This window comes from Alligator sinensis, unplaced genomic scaffold (assembly GCF_000455745.1).
Source record: "Alligator sinensis unplaced genomic scaffold, ASM45574v1 scaffold693_1, whole genome shotgun sequence".
NCBI lineage: Eukaryota > Metazoa > Chordata > Crocodylia > Alligatoridae > Alligator > Alligator sinensis.
This window is the reverse complement of record NW_005841987.1, coordinates 1,842,939-1,856,083: the sequence shown is the minus strand read 5'-3', so window position 1 is coordinate 1,856,083 and position 13,145 is coordinate 1,842,939. Positions and strand designations below refer to the sequence as shown.

At 39.4% G+C, this 13,145-nt stretch overlaps 1 protein-coding gene and 1 long non-coding RNA gene across 4 annotated transcripts in view; one reads left to right on the top strand and one right to left on the bottom strand.

The window, feature by feature from the left end:
- Positions 1 to 13,130, top strand: part of ARHGAP15 (Rho GTPase activating protein 15) — a 509,509-nt gene extending 496,379 nt beyond the window's left edge. For all 3 annotated transcript variants that reach the window (XM_006021329.3, XM_006021328.3, XM_025201252.1), the window contains one exon: positions 12,234 to 13,130. In XM_006021329.3, the coding sequence (XP_006021391.1) occupies positions 12,234 to 12,417 (184 nt within the window). In that variant the 3' untranslated portion in view covers positions 12,418 to 13,130. The remainder of the gene's footprint in view (positions 1 to 12,233) is intronic.
- On the bottom strand, positions 7,060 to 9,409 carry LOC112549884. The gene is made up of 3 exons (XR_003093485.1): positions 9,373 to 9,409; positions 8,912 to 9,263; positions 7,060 to 7,119 (listed from the first exon to the last, which is right to left on the bottom strand). It is a non-coding gene; the product is annotated as an uncharacterized LOC112549884 (long non-coding RNA).
- Positions 13,131 to 13,145: the final 15 nt, after the last annotated feature.

Here is a 13,145-nt window from a genome sequence, read left to right as displayed (position 1 = left end):
CTAGATGCATTATCCATATATCCCTTCATATACTTATAAGAATCCTAATCAAAATCAGTTTGTATTCAGTCACAAGTATAGTGCAAGTCAAATATAAAAGACAATATGGATATTCATAACCAAATGAAAAGCAAGAGTCCTAAACTTGTTATGAGTCAGAACCCACCTGGGTCATTTCATGACCTTCATCCAGCCACTGACGTTCTGGAAGTTTACCAAAAATCACTGGTGGCATGACCAGATTTGTTACATATGAAACTAAAATAATTGTAAGCAGGTGAGAAGATAAGAGACAGTTTGAGGATAGGCACCTCTGCATGGACAGGGTTTGGAACCGTGGGGTCATGAGCAAAGCCAATAAAGAAGGGAAACAGAGCCCCATCCTTCCTTCACTACCTCTCTGTCCCCATTTCAAAATAAAATATGTACTTGAAGTACACTTCACTTATAGAGTCCTTAGGCTCTGGACTGTAGATCTCAAAGCACTAAACAAAGATTGGTAAATATTATTATCTCATTGTACAAATTAGAAACCCAATTTGTACATGTTAAGGGAGATCTTCAAAAGCACCTGGGATTCAAGTCCTGTTTAAAAGCAGGAACATTTGATAAATCTCTGAGTCACCCAAGGTCACAGTTAGTAGATAGAAACTGAAAGAAATGAATGTGTCCCATGAGTCGTAGACTTTTACATATCCTCCCAGGTCACACTGCCCCGATCACATATATTCTCTTTACCGCAGGCATCGGCCTTCATGCAAAACTCAAGTGGGGTGCAGAGCATCTGATGACTATTTTTGACATAACTAGCTCTCATATTTGCTAGGAGATCATATAGTTTAAGGGCAGGGTGATATTCAGGGTTCAGTTCAGTTCCCCATTTTGTCACTGACCTCCTGAGTGTGTGACCCAGGGGAAGTCACATAGGACTAGATCTACAGCATGATTTTGACTTTCTGGCCCTGAGAACTGCAATACCCAACCTCAAAAAGTACATGGCTCCCAGAATATGTGGATCTGAATTCCCATCCTTCTTGAGAGTTTAAGTGTTAGAATCAGGGGTCAAATTAGATGCCTCTGGCTGCTAGAGATGCAGAATGCTGCATTTTCTTTTGAGGGCAGCACCCTAGCTAAAGATAATGGTGATGGTCCTGCCACTCATATATTTCGTACTCTAGTGGTTAGAGCACTCATGCAGGATCTGGTAGATTTGGATTATAGGCTCACTTCAGCTTTACAAGATTCAAACTCACGTCTCTCATGTTGTTGGGAACTGCCAAAACCACCAGGGTACGAAGTTGTCAGGGCAAGCGGTGCTACATGACTGGAGCTAGAAATATCATGGAAGACACCAACCAAGGGAGAATATGATTTTTGTAGCCTAGCAGTTAGAAACTTCTCTAGGAAGGAGGGAGGAGTCCTGGGTTCTAGTCCCTGCCTCCAACAACATGAAAAGCAGAAGTTACCCTAGAAGACAGATATGAGACAGATGCTAATAGAATACCTGATGTTACTGGGATACTGTGAAAATAAAGGGGGTATGCAACATTATACTGAATAAAGCAAATTCAGACTGTTGGAGTTATTTTCTATTTTTATCCAGTGATTATCTAATGTAAAATGGATAAACAAAGCTTGGGACAGGGACCAGAACCTAGGGAGCCCTGTTCCCAGTAGAATACCTAAACCCAAGGCTACAGCATCAGGCTAAAACCTCACACTTGCTTTCCTTCCAAGGCTGTAATTCCAACATGCCTTTTTGCACAGTGACCTGGCTTGAACAGGACCGCAAGTGGATACCTTGACCCATGCAGTTCTACTGTCTGGAAGTTAGGGCACTCTTCTGGGAAGCTTAAGTCCTCCAGGTCCGAGGTAGGGCTAGCACCCCATATAAGCATCTCTAACCATGGGTGTTTAAACACATTGTCTAGGGGAAAGGGGGAGCTTTAGTTAGACTGGATCCAAGAGCTGCTCTAATTAAAGCACCTGGAGCATCTCATACATCAGCATCCCATTGTTTAAAAATGGCAGTGGAGGTGTTTTAACTTAAGCTCGTTACCATGCTCCAGCAGACTCGGTTAATTGAGTTTGTTCCAATGCGCTGTAAGTACAGAATGTCTGAGCAGACTCACTGCTTGTATATAGGTGCCCCACTAGGCTTGTATGGAGCTCCTGCTCCAGATGAGTTATTGGATGCATGGTGCACTTTGTAGTGAAGGCAATGCTGATGTTGTGTGTTAAACCCCAGAGATTGCATATCTCCAGAGATTTAGGGAGAGTTTAGGCTTCAGTCTGCCCCATATGGGATCAAATTACACCCAGGTGGCAGCTGGGTGCTCTGGCTATTTAGAGAGGGCTGTTTCTATACATATTTGATAGCCTAAACTCAAAATGGAGGTGCTGAATGAAATTAGGCACCTCCAGGATTAGGCTTCCCAGATCAGTTTCTTGGACTGGGGTGCCTAACATCTGTTTAAGTATGATTTCAGGCACCTGAAGACTAGTCCGGATTCTTTCCTCCATGCCTTGTCACCTGAAGAGATGAAACGATTCTCTTACCCGAGTTTTGGGGTGTTGACTAAAGATGGCTTATGTCAAACTGTTACTTTGATATCTCTTCCTATTAAATAAGGATGAAGCCAACAGTTAGATTAAATGCTTTTCTCCAGCTGTTCACAGCTCTTAGCCTTTCAGCCAAGTAATAACCTATCCTCAGACTTGTTTTAGACATTATTTTAATATCATGGCTCCAGTATAGACCACCAGCAACAAACTCCCAGGATAAGGTATGTATGGGGATTCCCTGAGGATGCCGATTCCTAATTTGTCATTATCAGCTGCCAGTTACTTTATTTAGCAGTCCAATGAGCACAGTCAAAGGCTATTTTGGAGAAGGAGGCAGTGCTAAATGCTGAATCTTGTATCCCAAGGAGTCAAAAGAGGAGGGATTTTCCCCAAAGAGTAATGATTAGTGTCCACAGCTGCAGAGTCCAGGAAACCTATGGAGTTTCTGTAAGCCAGGAGCTACAAAGGCTCAGTGAGAGCAAGCCCTTAATATGGCTGAACTATTTCTGACCTCTCTTTTAGTGTCTGACCTGGTTTCTCTATTGCTCATCTGATATAGTATTGTTCTGAGTTCAACAGTTGGACCAAATATGAATGTAAAGCAGAGTGATGAAAGAAAATAGTTTACAACTATATTAATAAAGTTTAGGTATTTCCTGTAATTCCTGAATTATATATTCATTACAGAATAAACTACATAGTACATTTTGAAAAGGGTATACATTGTAATGTAATATTTTGGAATTCAGCTAGAAAGCATAAATCTCAGATACTACGTACACATGCACAGAAACCTACTTACAAAACATAGTATACGAATTTAACAAATAGCAAGCTAGGGATTCAATTGATAGTGTTTGCATTTACTTAGCTTCATCAGCTGGTGAATACCACTGCACTGCAACTGAGCAAATCATCCATAAAGTAAGTACATAAATAATAATGAGGGTTAGTTTGCATTCATAAAATATCGAGTATCCCAATTTATTACTAAATTTTAAATTTATCTACCTTGTGTTGCAACAAACTGAACAGTTTAAATAAATTGGGCTTATGGTACCAGGGGCTCAGTTGCATTGATTATATTGGTAAGTATCTCAAGATGGGGTTAAGCATTGTGATAGTCCTCTGCAAAGGCTACATTCACTATTTGGGTTGAGTTGAGTAATCTTACAAAATGCACACAGTTCCCTTACGATATGGAATATCCCTGCATGGTCAGAAAACAAGGCTTTGACCTTTCATAAAAGGACACTTACTGTTGTCAGTGTTTTAAAATGACTCCGAAAGTCATGCCACACACCTCAGTTGTCTTCTTAATAATAAACAACACTTACAATCTTCTTGAAAAAACAACACACACAGCTGGGTTGAAGTAAGTTTACCGTAGGAAATTACTTTACTATAATATGCTGTCTATCAGAAAAACATATAACATAGGCCTTGAATTAAAAGGAAACACATTCAGAGGAAACCTGATAATCTATCTGTGCATCATGTTGTATATGTGCTTCCTTCCTAACACTGCACAACTAGTCTGCAAAAGCCCTGTCAAAATGTGCTTATACACAGAGACATTATCACTTTGTAGGTTGGTACGTTTTATTATCAGGTTATTTTCCAGTACATTTGGCACAGTTAAGGTAAGTATATTAACTTTATTCCCGAATAAAGAAAACAAACTTGTACTGAATGTCTCAGCCATTGTCAGTGACTTAAGAACTGACAGGAGGTCCAAGTAATCAACCCTGTCTGGTGCACATAGTTTTCCCCTGGGACATCTGTTCTGATCCTACAATGCATCTGACTGGCATGGATGTAGAATTACTTTCAATAAAGATTTTATTTCAAGGTTGGATGACTTCCCTCCCAAACATCTTGTGACTAAAACCAAGCATAAAAATATACCAACTATTTTTTAACTTCTGCAAATCAGCTTTTAGGGGGAAAGTGTAAAATGCTCAACTAGGATCAGTTCATCATAAAAGTAAAATGTGAACATATTAGAACTGATTAGAAGATCTGCAATATCACAAAATCAGGAACTACCACATAAAGCCTACCCTAAAGCCAATGACTGCAAAGCAAAACGGACTGTTAACAATGATGTACCTAATAGCAGTACATTCAGTATCTCAGGCAACGGAAACATGCCCATAACAGATTGTCTTTCAGGTTAAAACATTAACTTTCTATGTACCTGACTATGTAGAGGAAGCACATATAAGCTAATGTGGGGATAATTACTGGCACAGTGAATCTATGTAACATAGAGTCTTTTACCCATTGAGCTAGGTCATGGGAATTTACAGATGAAATCACGGCATCTATCCATCTACTTCAGGTACCTTGTTTTTGACAGTGCTCGGTATCAGTCCCTGGAAAATATGCAAGAAACTCTGTAATGGAGAGCTATAGGTCTCAACCAGGATGCCAGGGTACCTTGGGGTGCTGTGAGATCCTTTGAAGGGTGCCACAGGAAATGTGAGGAGATAAGCAGATCAAAGCAGGCTCGGGCTTCAGGTGTGAGGAGATAAGCGTATATGGGCAGACTCAGCTCTTTCTGCCCAGCTACGCCCCTGTCCTGCTGCCTGCTCCCTGTAGGTAAGCCCTATAATAAATAAAGTAGTTTTATTACAATTGCTACTCAATTCACAAAAGTTATGGAGGAGTGCCTCAAACCTAACAAGGGGTTCCTTTCATCTAAAAAGGTTGAGAACCACTCCATAACATGTCCATAGAGGGCCTTCCTTCCTAACTCCAGGAGGTGAGCGGGTATGTCAAGAAGAAAGATGTCATATATATCGTGCATGCATATTTTTCTTTGGTTGTGTAGTATGGAGTTTTTCATGAACTATTATCCTTATGATAAATCTCTTATTTATCCTTTATTTCTCTGAGGTCTTGGCCTCAATACCGTGTGGCATTGAGTTCCATAGTTTACATACGTGCGTGCAGGTATTAACACACACACACACACACACACACACATGCGCGCGCACGCGCGCGCACGTATATACAGATACAAATTGTACATAAGGGGCTAAATATTGATAGTTAGAGATGTTACTTTTCTTTTTGTTACATTTTGGCATGGCTCAAATTCCCTTCTCAGCAATGCCCAGAGTAACATGCTTGAGTTGGTGGTATAATTCACTGACTTCAGTGAACTTGATAGACTTTTATACTAGCTGATGATATGACCTATAACAGGATTAGGCAGCCTATGGCCTATGGACCCTTTGGATCCAGCCTGTGGGTGTGGGGCTTTGGCAGCATCCTGCTTCTGACCCTGGGTGGGTCATTTTGGCCTGCGGCTGGAAAAGGTTGCCTACACCTACCTACAGTGTTTCGGTAGTGGAAACATTTGATTATTTAGATCATCTGTTACTCAGTTACTTCAAGAGAAACAGAATCAGATTCCTGAAAATTAACTTTGCAAAACAGCAAAATGGATATTGACTTGCAGAGACTATCCTTACATCTGGGCCAAACTGGAGGCTTTTGTTGCTGTAAAGGGCTTATGAAACAAGGTCAAAGAGTTCTGATTCCATCCAGTAGAGGACAGTGAAACACTTTCACATTAGCCAGCTTTACTTTTATCAAATATTTCCTTTATCAACATTTAATGGATTTACCTTAACATTTTTTTTTTTGGCGGGGCTGAGGGGAAAGGGAGGGGTACCATGAACAGTTTTTTTTTGGCGGGGCTGAGGGGAAAGGGAGGGGGACCATGAACAGTAGTAGGCCTTAAAGTGATTGAGAAGCAGTGTCACCAGTAGGATCTATTTTCCTGTTCTTCAGTTGCTCACAAAGAGTAGAAAGCACTGAACTGCATTTACTAGCAGTCAGCTTATTTGAAGACTTGTCATCTCCAGCTTCAAACTCAATCATGATTTCACAGTTAAGTGTCTGAGAGCTGTAAGTTTACAGAGGACTGGAGAGCCAAGCTCAGTGTACAATGACCACACGAGGAGTATAGTTGTCCTGCACTCAGTTACATAGCTTCCGTTTCCAGTTACCGTGGCAACAGCCAAAGCACAAATTAAATAAGTATTTTTGCTTATATATCTGTCATTGATATTAGAGCCCTTCTATCAGATACTTATGCAGTTTTAATCCATCATTAATTTCTTTTCATTATTATTAATAATGAGATCTTTTTTTTCAGTACAACTATCTTATGGCTTGTGATCTTAAAGAACTTGAAACAGTCTTTGAGTTGGGAATTCAACTCACCTTTTGCAAGAAAAAACTGAGCAAAAACAGCATACAGCTCACCTTTTTTTGGACACAGTTTCAACATCTGCAGCACTGGATTATAGATTCTTTCTGAAATTATCTTAAATTGATGGATCATTGCTCCTTTCATTTGGGCTTGACAAAAAGTAGCTCTGGCATTTCCTTTCCTTGTTTATGTTGTAAGCTGTATATCACTTTTTCTTCTCATGCCAAACATGAATTCTTGCCCATTTTATCTATTTTTTTCTTAATCAACAGAATTTCGCTGTGCAGTTATAGGAGTAGTTTATATTGTGGATATTCTTTGTTTTTCTGTTTTTGTAAATGGAAGAAAATATGGCAGGCATAACTGGTAAATATTTGTATTTTAAAAAAGGTATAAAGCCATAAAATCTTAATTATTTTCCTCAAATTGTAAATACCATTTAAAAATGCTTTTGCAGATAATTGTGCTTTTTCTTGTAGTTTTATTTTATATTGGACCATTTAAATTAGCTAAAAGTAATCTTTTTTATTGTGGCCACAATTCAGCAATACCAATACAGTTACGCAAACAGCCAGGGGCTATTTAAGATGTTATATTTATTAATATTATATGTGTATGTAGAGGACCAAAATGGGGCTCTTGTATGCCAGATTTTGTACAAATTCATAGAGATTGTATCTGCCCCAAAGAACTTACAAACTAAAAAGATAATATAGGAAGTGTGAGAGGAGCAAAGGAGAGGGACAGAAATGTGAAATGACTTTCCCTGATTAATACAAAAAATTAGTTACAGACCTTGGAACAGAACCCTAATTAACAGACCATATTATAACACTACTAATTTCTCATATGGGTTTCGATTAAGCCTTTGTGTTGTGGGTGCTGATTCCAGTGTGGGGAGTCATTCTGCCTCAGAGAGACAGAAAGCTATACTGCAAAAGATTTAGATACGTAACTTAAGACCTGTTTAGATCCTCAAAACATCTTCTTTAAGCCTAGAAATACCTAAATTCCTTAAGTGCCTAATTTCCCACAAGATTTCCTAGTCATCTACATTTTTGCCACTTGATATGCACACAGATATCCAACTCAGGATAACAGGGCGATATTGTGTGACGAAATTGCCCAGCAGGCACCCCTGCCTAGAAGCTGAAGGGAGGAGGATGAGGCCTGATAGCCTCATGGCTCGGCTCTTGCCCAGAGAACAAAAAGACACGGATTTCAGAGTCCCCCAAGAGGGGATTTGAGCCTGCATCTCTGGCTTCCCAGCAAACTGCTCCAGCCACCAGGCCACATGTTAAGCATTACCCTGTTACCACATGTTAAGTATTACAGTGGGGGAGTGGTGGGCAGCATTAATGCTTCTCCACTGCTGCCAAATTTCCAGACTTGTAGGCCTAGGTGTACAATTTCCAGACTTGTAGGTGTATCCAGCAGGCTGGATAGCATGGGTTTGCATGCAGGGCTGGGGCAGCACCGGGCCAGATTCCAGCATGCAAGGCTGGGCTGAGGCAGTGTTGGAACCAGCCTGGGCAGGCAGGGCCTCATTTGGGTGCATGGGGCTTGATATGGGCACTTAGAGCCTGACCCTGTACACCCACCTGACAAGAGATCTAGCCTGCAGACTGACCTCATGCCACTTACCTGGCCCATGGGGCAGAAAGATTGAGTGGCACTGATCTAGATAATGCCCAGCTGGTAGCCTGGACTTAGTCTTATGGGTGGTTAGAGCACTTTGCAAAGATGCAGACTCAAATCCCCTCTGGGTGAGGGAGGTCTTAGATCCTGGGTTTCCTGTTCTCTGGGCAAGTGACCTTCCTATAAGAGGGTCTCATCCTTTCTCCCCCATGAACGGATTTTCTGACAGACTGAAATTTCAGGACATACCCAGCCTGAGAGCATCAGATCAGCCAGAGCACAACCCTACTGAGATGAACAGTTGCATGTCCAGAGCTGAATTGCAGTTATGCAGCCGCATAACAGCCATTTAAGCATGTAAAATGAAATGGGATTGAGCCCTCAGTGTCTGAAACCATAGCAGTTTTTACACATTATGTGTTTTCTCATGCATTGTTCCTGACCTGGAAGGCATGGTCTAAATATTCCCACTGTGCTTACCTTGTACAAAGGACAATGTTGAGGTGGTATACTCCTTTCGTCCAGTAGGTCGGTGACTAGAGCGTTCCCCAGGGTTGTAAGAAATTCAGGTTAAAATCCCTGCTCCAAATCAAGCAGAAGAGGGATTTAGTTTTCCAGGTAAGCACCCTCAGGGCTAGTGGACAAAGTGTTGGGGACACAACTACCACCATCTTCTCTTCTTTGCTGAATTTTGTACAGTAAAAGACTGACACGGTGGAGCTGCCTAACTTGTTCCTTAAGTTTTAAGCTTGTTCCTCTCAGAATCAGAGTCATGGAACAGCAGCAAGTCCATCCAAGGGAAGTGAAACAGTTTTCAGTCCGGATGCCTAAGCTGGACATTCAGATTAAAGTGGTCAGAATGAATGAAGAATGTTAAGATATTGGAGCAGACACAATTAACAACAGCTGCACAAACAGTACAGGAGATAAAGGGAACCTACCTTGGCCACGTGCTGACGATTCTGGATAATGGACTTCCCAAACAAGCCTTGTTTTGGCAACTGCAAAGCAAAAGGAAATGTTACTTTACAATACATTGGGTGTGTATACACGTGTGCATTTACTGCTCATTAACCAAAATAACTGCGCAGTACAGGCACATGTCTACATATGCATGCCCATACTGTGCAGCAAATATGTGACTTATGTCAATGTGAGTGTAAATTTGATACCTGCATTACACAGGTATCAAATTTATGCCCGATTATACTGTGCAGTAACACACATGTAGAAACCTTACTGCACAGTAACACTGTTTGTGTGGACTGACTTGGGACTAATGCACAGGCATTAATGCACTTTAATGCCTGTATTTGTAGATGCTGGCCTATTCCTGCTTATTATGCAGTAACTTACTGTGCAGCAAATTTAAGCCAGCTTAAATGCACATGTACACATGCCCATAGCAACTTGAGTAAATTAAAAGGTAGGATTGGTTGGCAATGACTGACCTCAAACTCATCACCTGACAGTGGTTTGTCTCACCCATTCATACAAACTTTTATGCACTGATTCCTCAAACATGTACTTCCATATGGAATTTTTATCACATGGAAAGTTAAACTGAAATCCACGCGACCATTTGTATACTTAAGATTAAGCAGAAATACAAACATGTCTGAGAATCCAGACCTTTTTAATCAGATGATAAATGCTTCTTGTATTCTGGAAGTGACTGACCATATGAAAAAAATATTTGCAACTAGAACAAAATGTGTGATCTCTATCAGATTGTTACATTTATTTAATTGGCACCTAAGCTATTAACAGGTAGTTTCTCTTCCCAACTTCTAGAACATTGTAAGTTAATAATGCCACAGTGGAAAAATAATGTATTTGGGTTATATTTTTTCATTACAATGAAGATGCTATATTTTAAGAAACTAATAATTAAGCCAATCTGATAAGTGCCATATGGAGAGTGTTTTGTATAATGGACACCACAGTACAAGTATGAGACAGAATTACAGTAATACTTCCTATTTATATGTGCAGAAAGTCTAAACGATCATTTGTGTTCAAGGAATGTTGTAAACTATACGATTGGCACGATTCCACTACAAGGGGGTCTTCAGTGCGTGACCCACCCACCAACAGGAAAGGAACCTTTCTCTAAAGGGTAGAACAGATGATGTCTCATTGCGACTGTTAGCATAGCTTACTATAGCTTCACTAAAAAGTATTAGAGAACAGAATAAAATCTACTTTTTAAAAATGTCCATCAGGATTTTAAAAAGGTATGTGAAATAAACACACACGCACACACACACACATTTATACAGGACTGCTCCAGCAGTTCTTTCAGGATATTGATCCCCTTTTTCTTGCAGAATGATAAAGTGTTAAAACTAAAATGTTATAAAATGTACAAAAATGAAAAAACAAACAAACAAACAAAATCAAGGGAGTGTATAAAGTATTGAAGTTGCCTTTAGTCTGCATTCATTAGTAAAGGTAACTGTTTTAAAAGAAAGCATATATTAGAGTCTTTCCCAGTTAGTATATTTACAGTTTTTTTAAGGAAATAGATGTTTGTTCAATTGGATCTTCCTGGTAGAGATTGCTAGACAGTCCCTTAATCTTGGTGACTTTAGATCAACCTTCCTGCATGGGCTAGAGTTCTTAAATACTTCCTAAAAGATTATTAAACTCACTCAGTTTAGAGGATATTGCTGATGATTGTAGGAAAGCTCCTCAACTGGTAGAAAATTGTATAACCCCACTCACTACACATTGCGAATTTATGTCAGTTGAGGATCTATCTAGCCCAATGGTCATGCTTTCAAAACTAGCCACCTAAACTACATCCATCGTCAATATTGTTCTTAAATCTTCAGGTCATCTCTACAAGAATCCTAAAAGCCTTTTCTATACAGACAAAATGTCAACATTTTCTCAATGTGATAGGCAATCAAGATGCCTAATGTTGCAATGTTTCCAAAACTCTGAGTTAAGGTGTTGGGTCTTATTTTCTTTTAAGCAACGTTGTGTCAGGATATGCACACCAACATACTGTTATGTATATATTTCACTATCCTTTCAAACTACTTTCGGTTTCTTCATTCCTTAATTGAATGAGTTGGAAGTAACAGAAGCAACGAAAGGTGGTGTCACATGTTCAACTTAACACTTACTAAGTGCAGTTAAAACATGAGCAAATGCATGTTCAAGCAGTTTAGCATGTGCTAAGTGCCATCCTAGTATTGCAAAGTTGCTCCCTTTCAGGCAAGGATTATCTCACATACTAACTTTAATAGGTCAGAGCATTCCAGTGATTTGTACCCATTGCAAATGCATGTGTGATTGCACCCTGTTTCATGTGATCTTTCATTTATTTTGTCCATGAGTACCAACACTGTACCTATATAGATGGACATGCTAGCAGAAGCAGACAAGTTACATCCTGGAACCTCCAAACAAGTTAAACCTCCTTCAACCTCAAGGGCCTGATTTGGGGCCTAATATTCATTATTCAAATTCTTGTAATTAGATAGTGGGCAGCCATAATTATAAAACAATTTTTTACAAAATTAAGGATTGGTGCCTTTCTACCTAAGAACTGAATTCCAATCCCAAAAATCTCAAATGAGTACATATCTTGCTGTCTGCAACTGAATTTACTTTCACTGTTTGTCATGTTGCCAGATATTGCCTCTTCCCTCCCCCTTTTCTTACTTTTTGATAACTTAACCAAATAAACATCAGTGTTAGGAGAATCAGTAAAATGTGTCTCTACTTCAAATGCAACAGCGACTCCTTTGACATCCCTCATTTTTAACCAATTCTTCCCTTTCGTCAACAGGATAGCAGCCAAGGAATCCGTGAATCTTATGTCAACACAAAGCTTAGGAATTGTATTTGGACCAACACTCCTTAGACCTGAAAAGGAGACAGGGAACATGGCAGTCCACATGCTGTACCAAAACCAGATAGTTGAACTTATGTTAAGTGAGTACAGTAAGATCTTCAGCTCTGAAGAAGACTGACAGACAGGGCCTGTTATTGAAAATGTTCACATCTGTCTTGATGTCTAATATTTTTACATTTCTGTAAACATATTTCTGAAATATTTCTTTTTCTTTCAAGTGACAGATGCCTCATTTTGTGAAAACTTAATGATGATTTTGTGTTTAATTTTCAAACATTGGAATAAAAAATATTGTCAACATTTGCCTATATGTATTCTACATTAACCCTTTGTGAGTTTCATGTTGCCAGCACTCCATGTGTCATTTTGTGTCCCATTCTTTTCAATCTGGGTGTAGAGCATATGGCCAAAGACCACAGGAAATGCTGCTTACCAGCATATGCAATGGCTGGTAAGACATGCAGCAATGGAGGATAGTGGATTTTATAATGTATGAAACATAGTTAAATTGGGACAGACATGTCTCCTCATTTGTAGCCCTTTTTTTTTTTTGCTGTGAATATTATATACCTGTTTTCCTTGATATACAGTGAAAGTTAGAAAGACATGTTGTATGATATCTTTCTCCTGGGAAAAATGTCAGTTAAAATAGTTTCCAATGAACATTTTTTTAAACAAAGAAGAAGAGCCCTACTATTTGTAATATTATAAACGTTCTGTCTAAAAAATTATAGACAAAATTAAATGCTGGGCATTTTGTTCTTAAATACTGTACATGATGTGTAGAAATTGTGTGACTTCATTTTTAACGTAACATCCATTTTGATTCTTCATCACATTGTACAT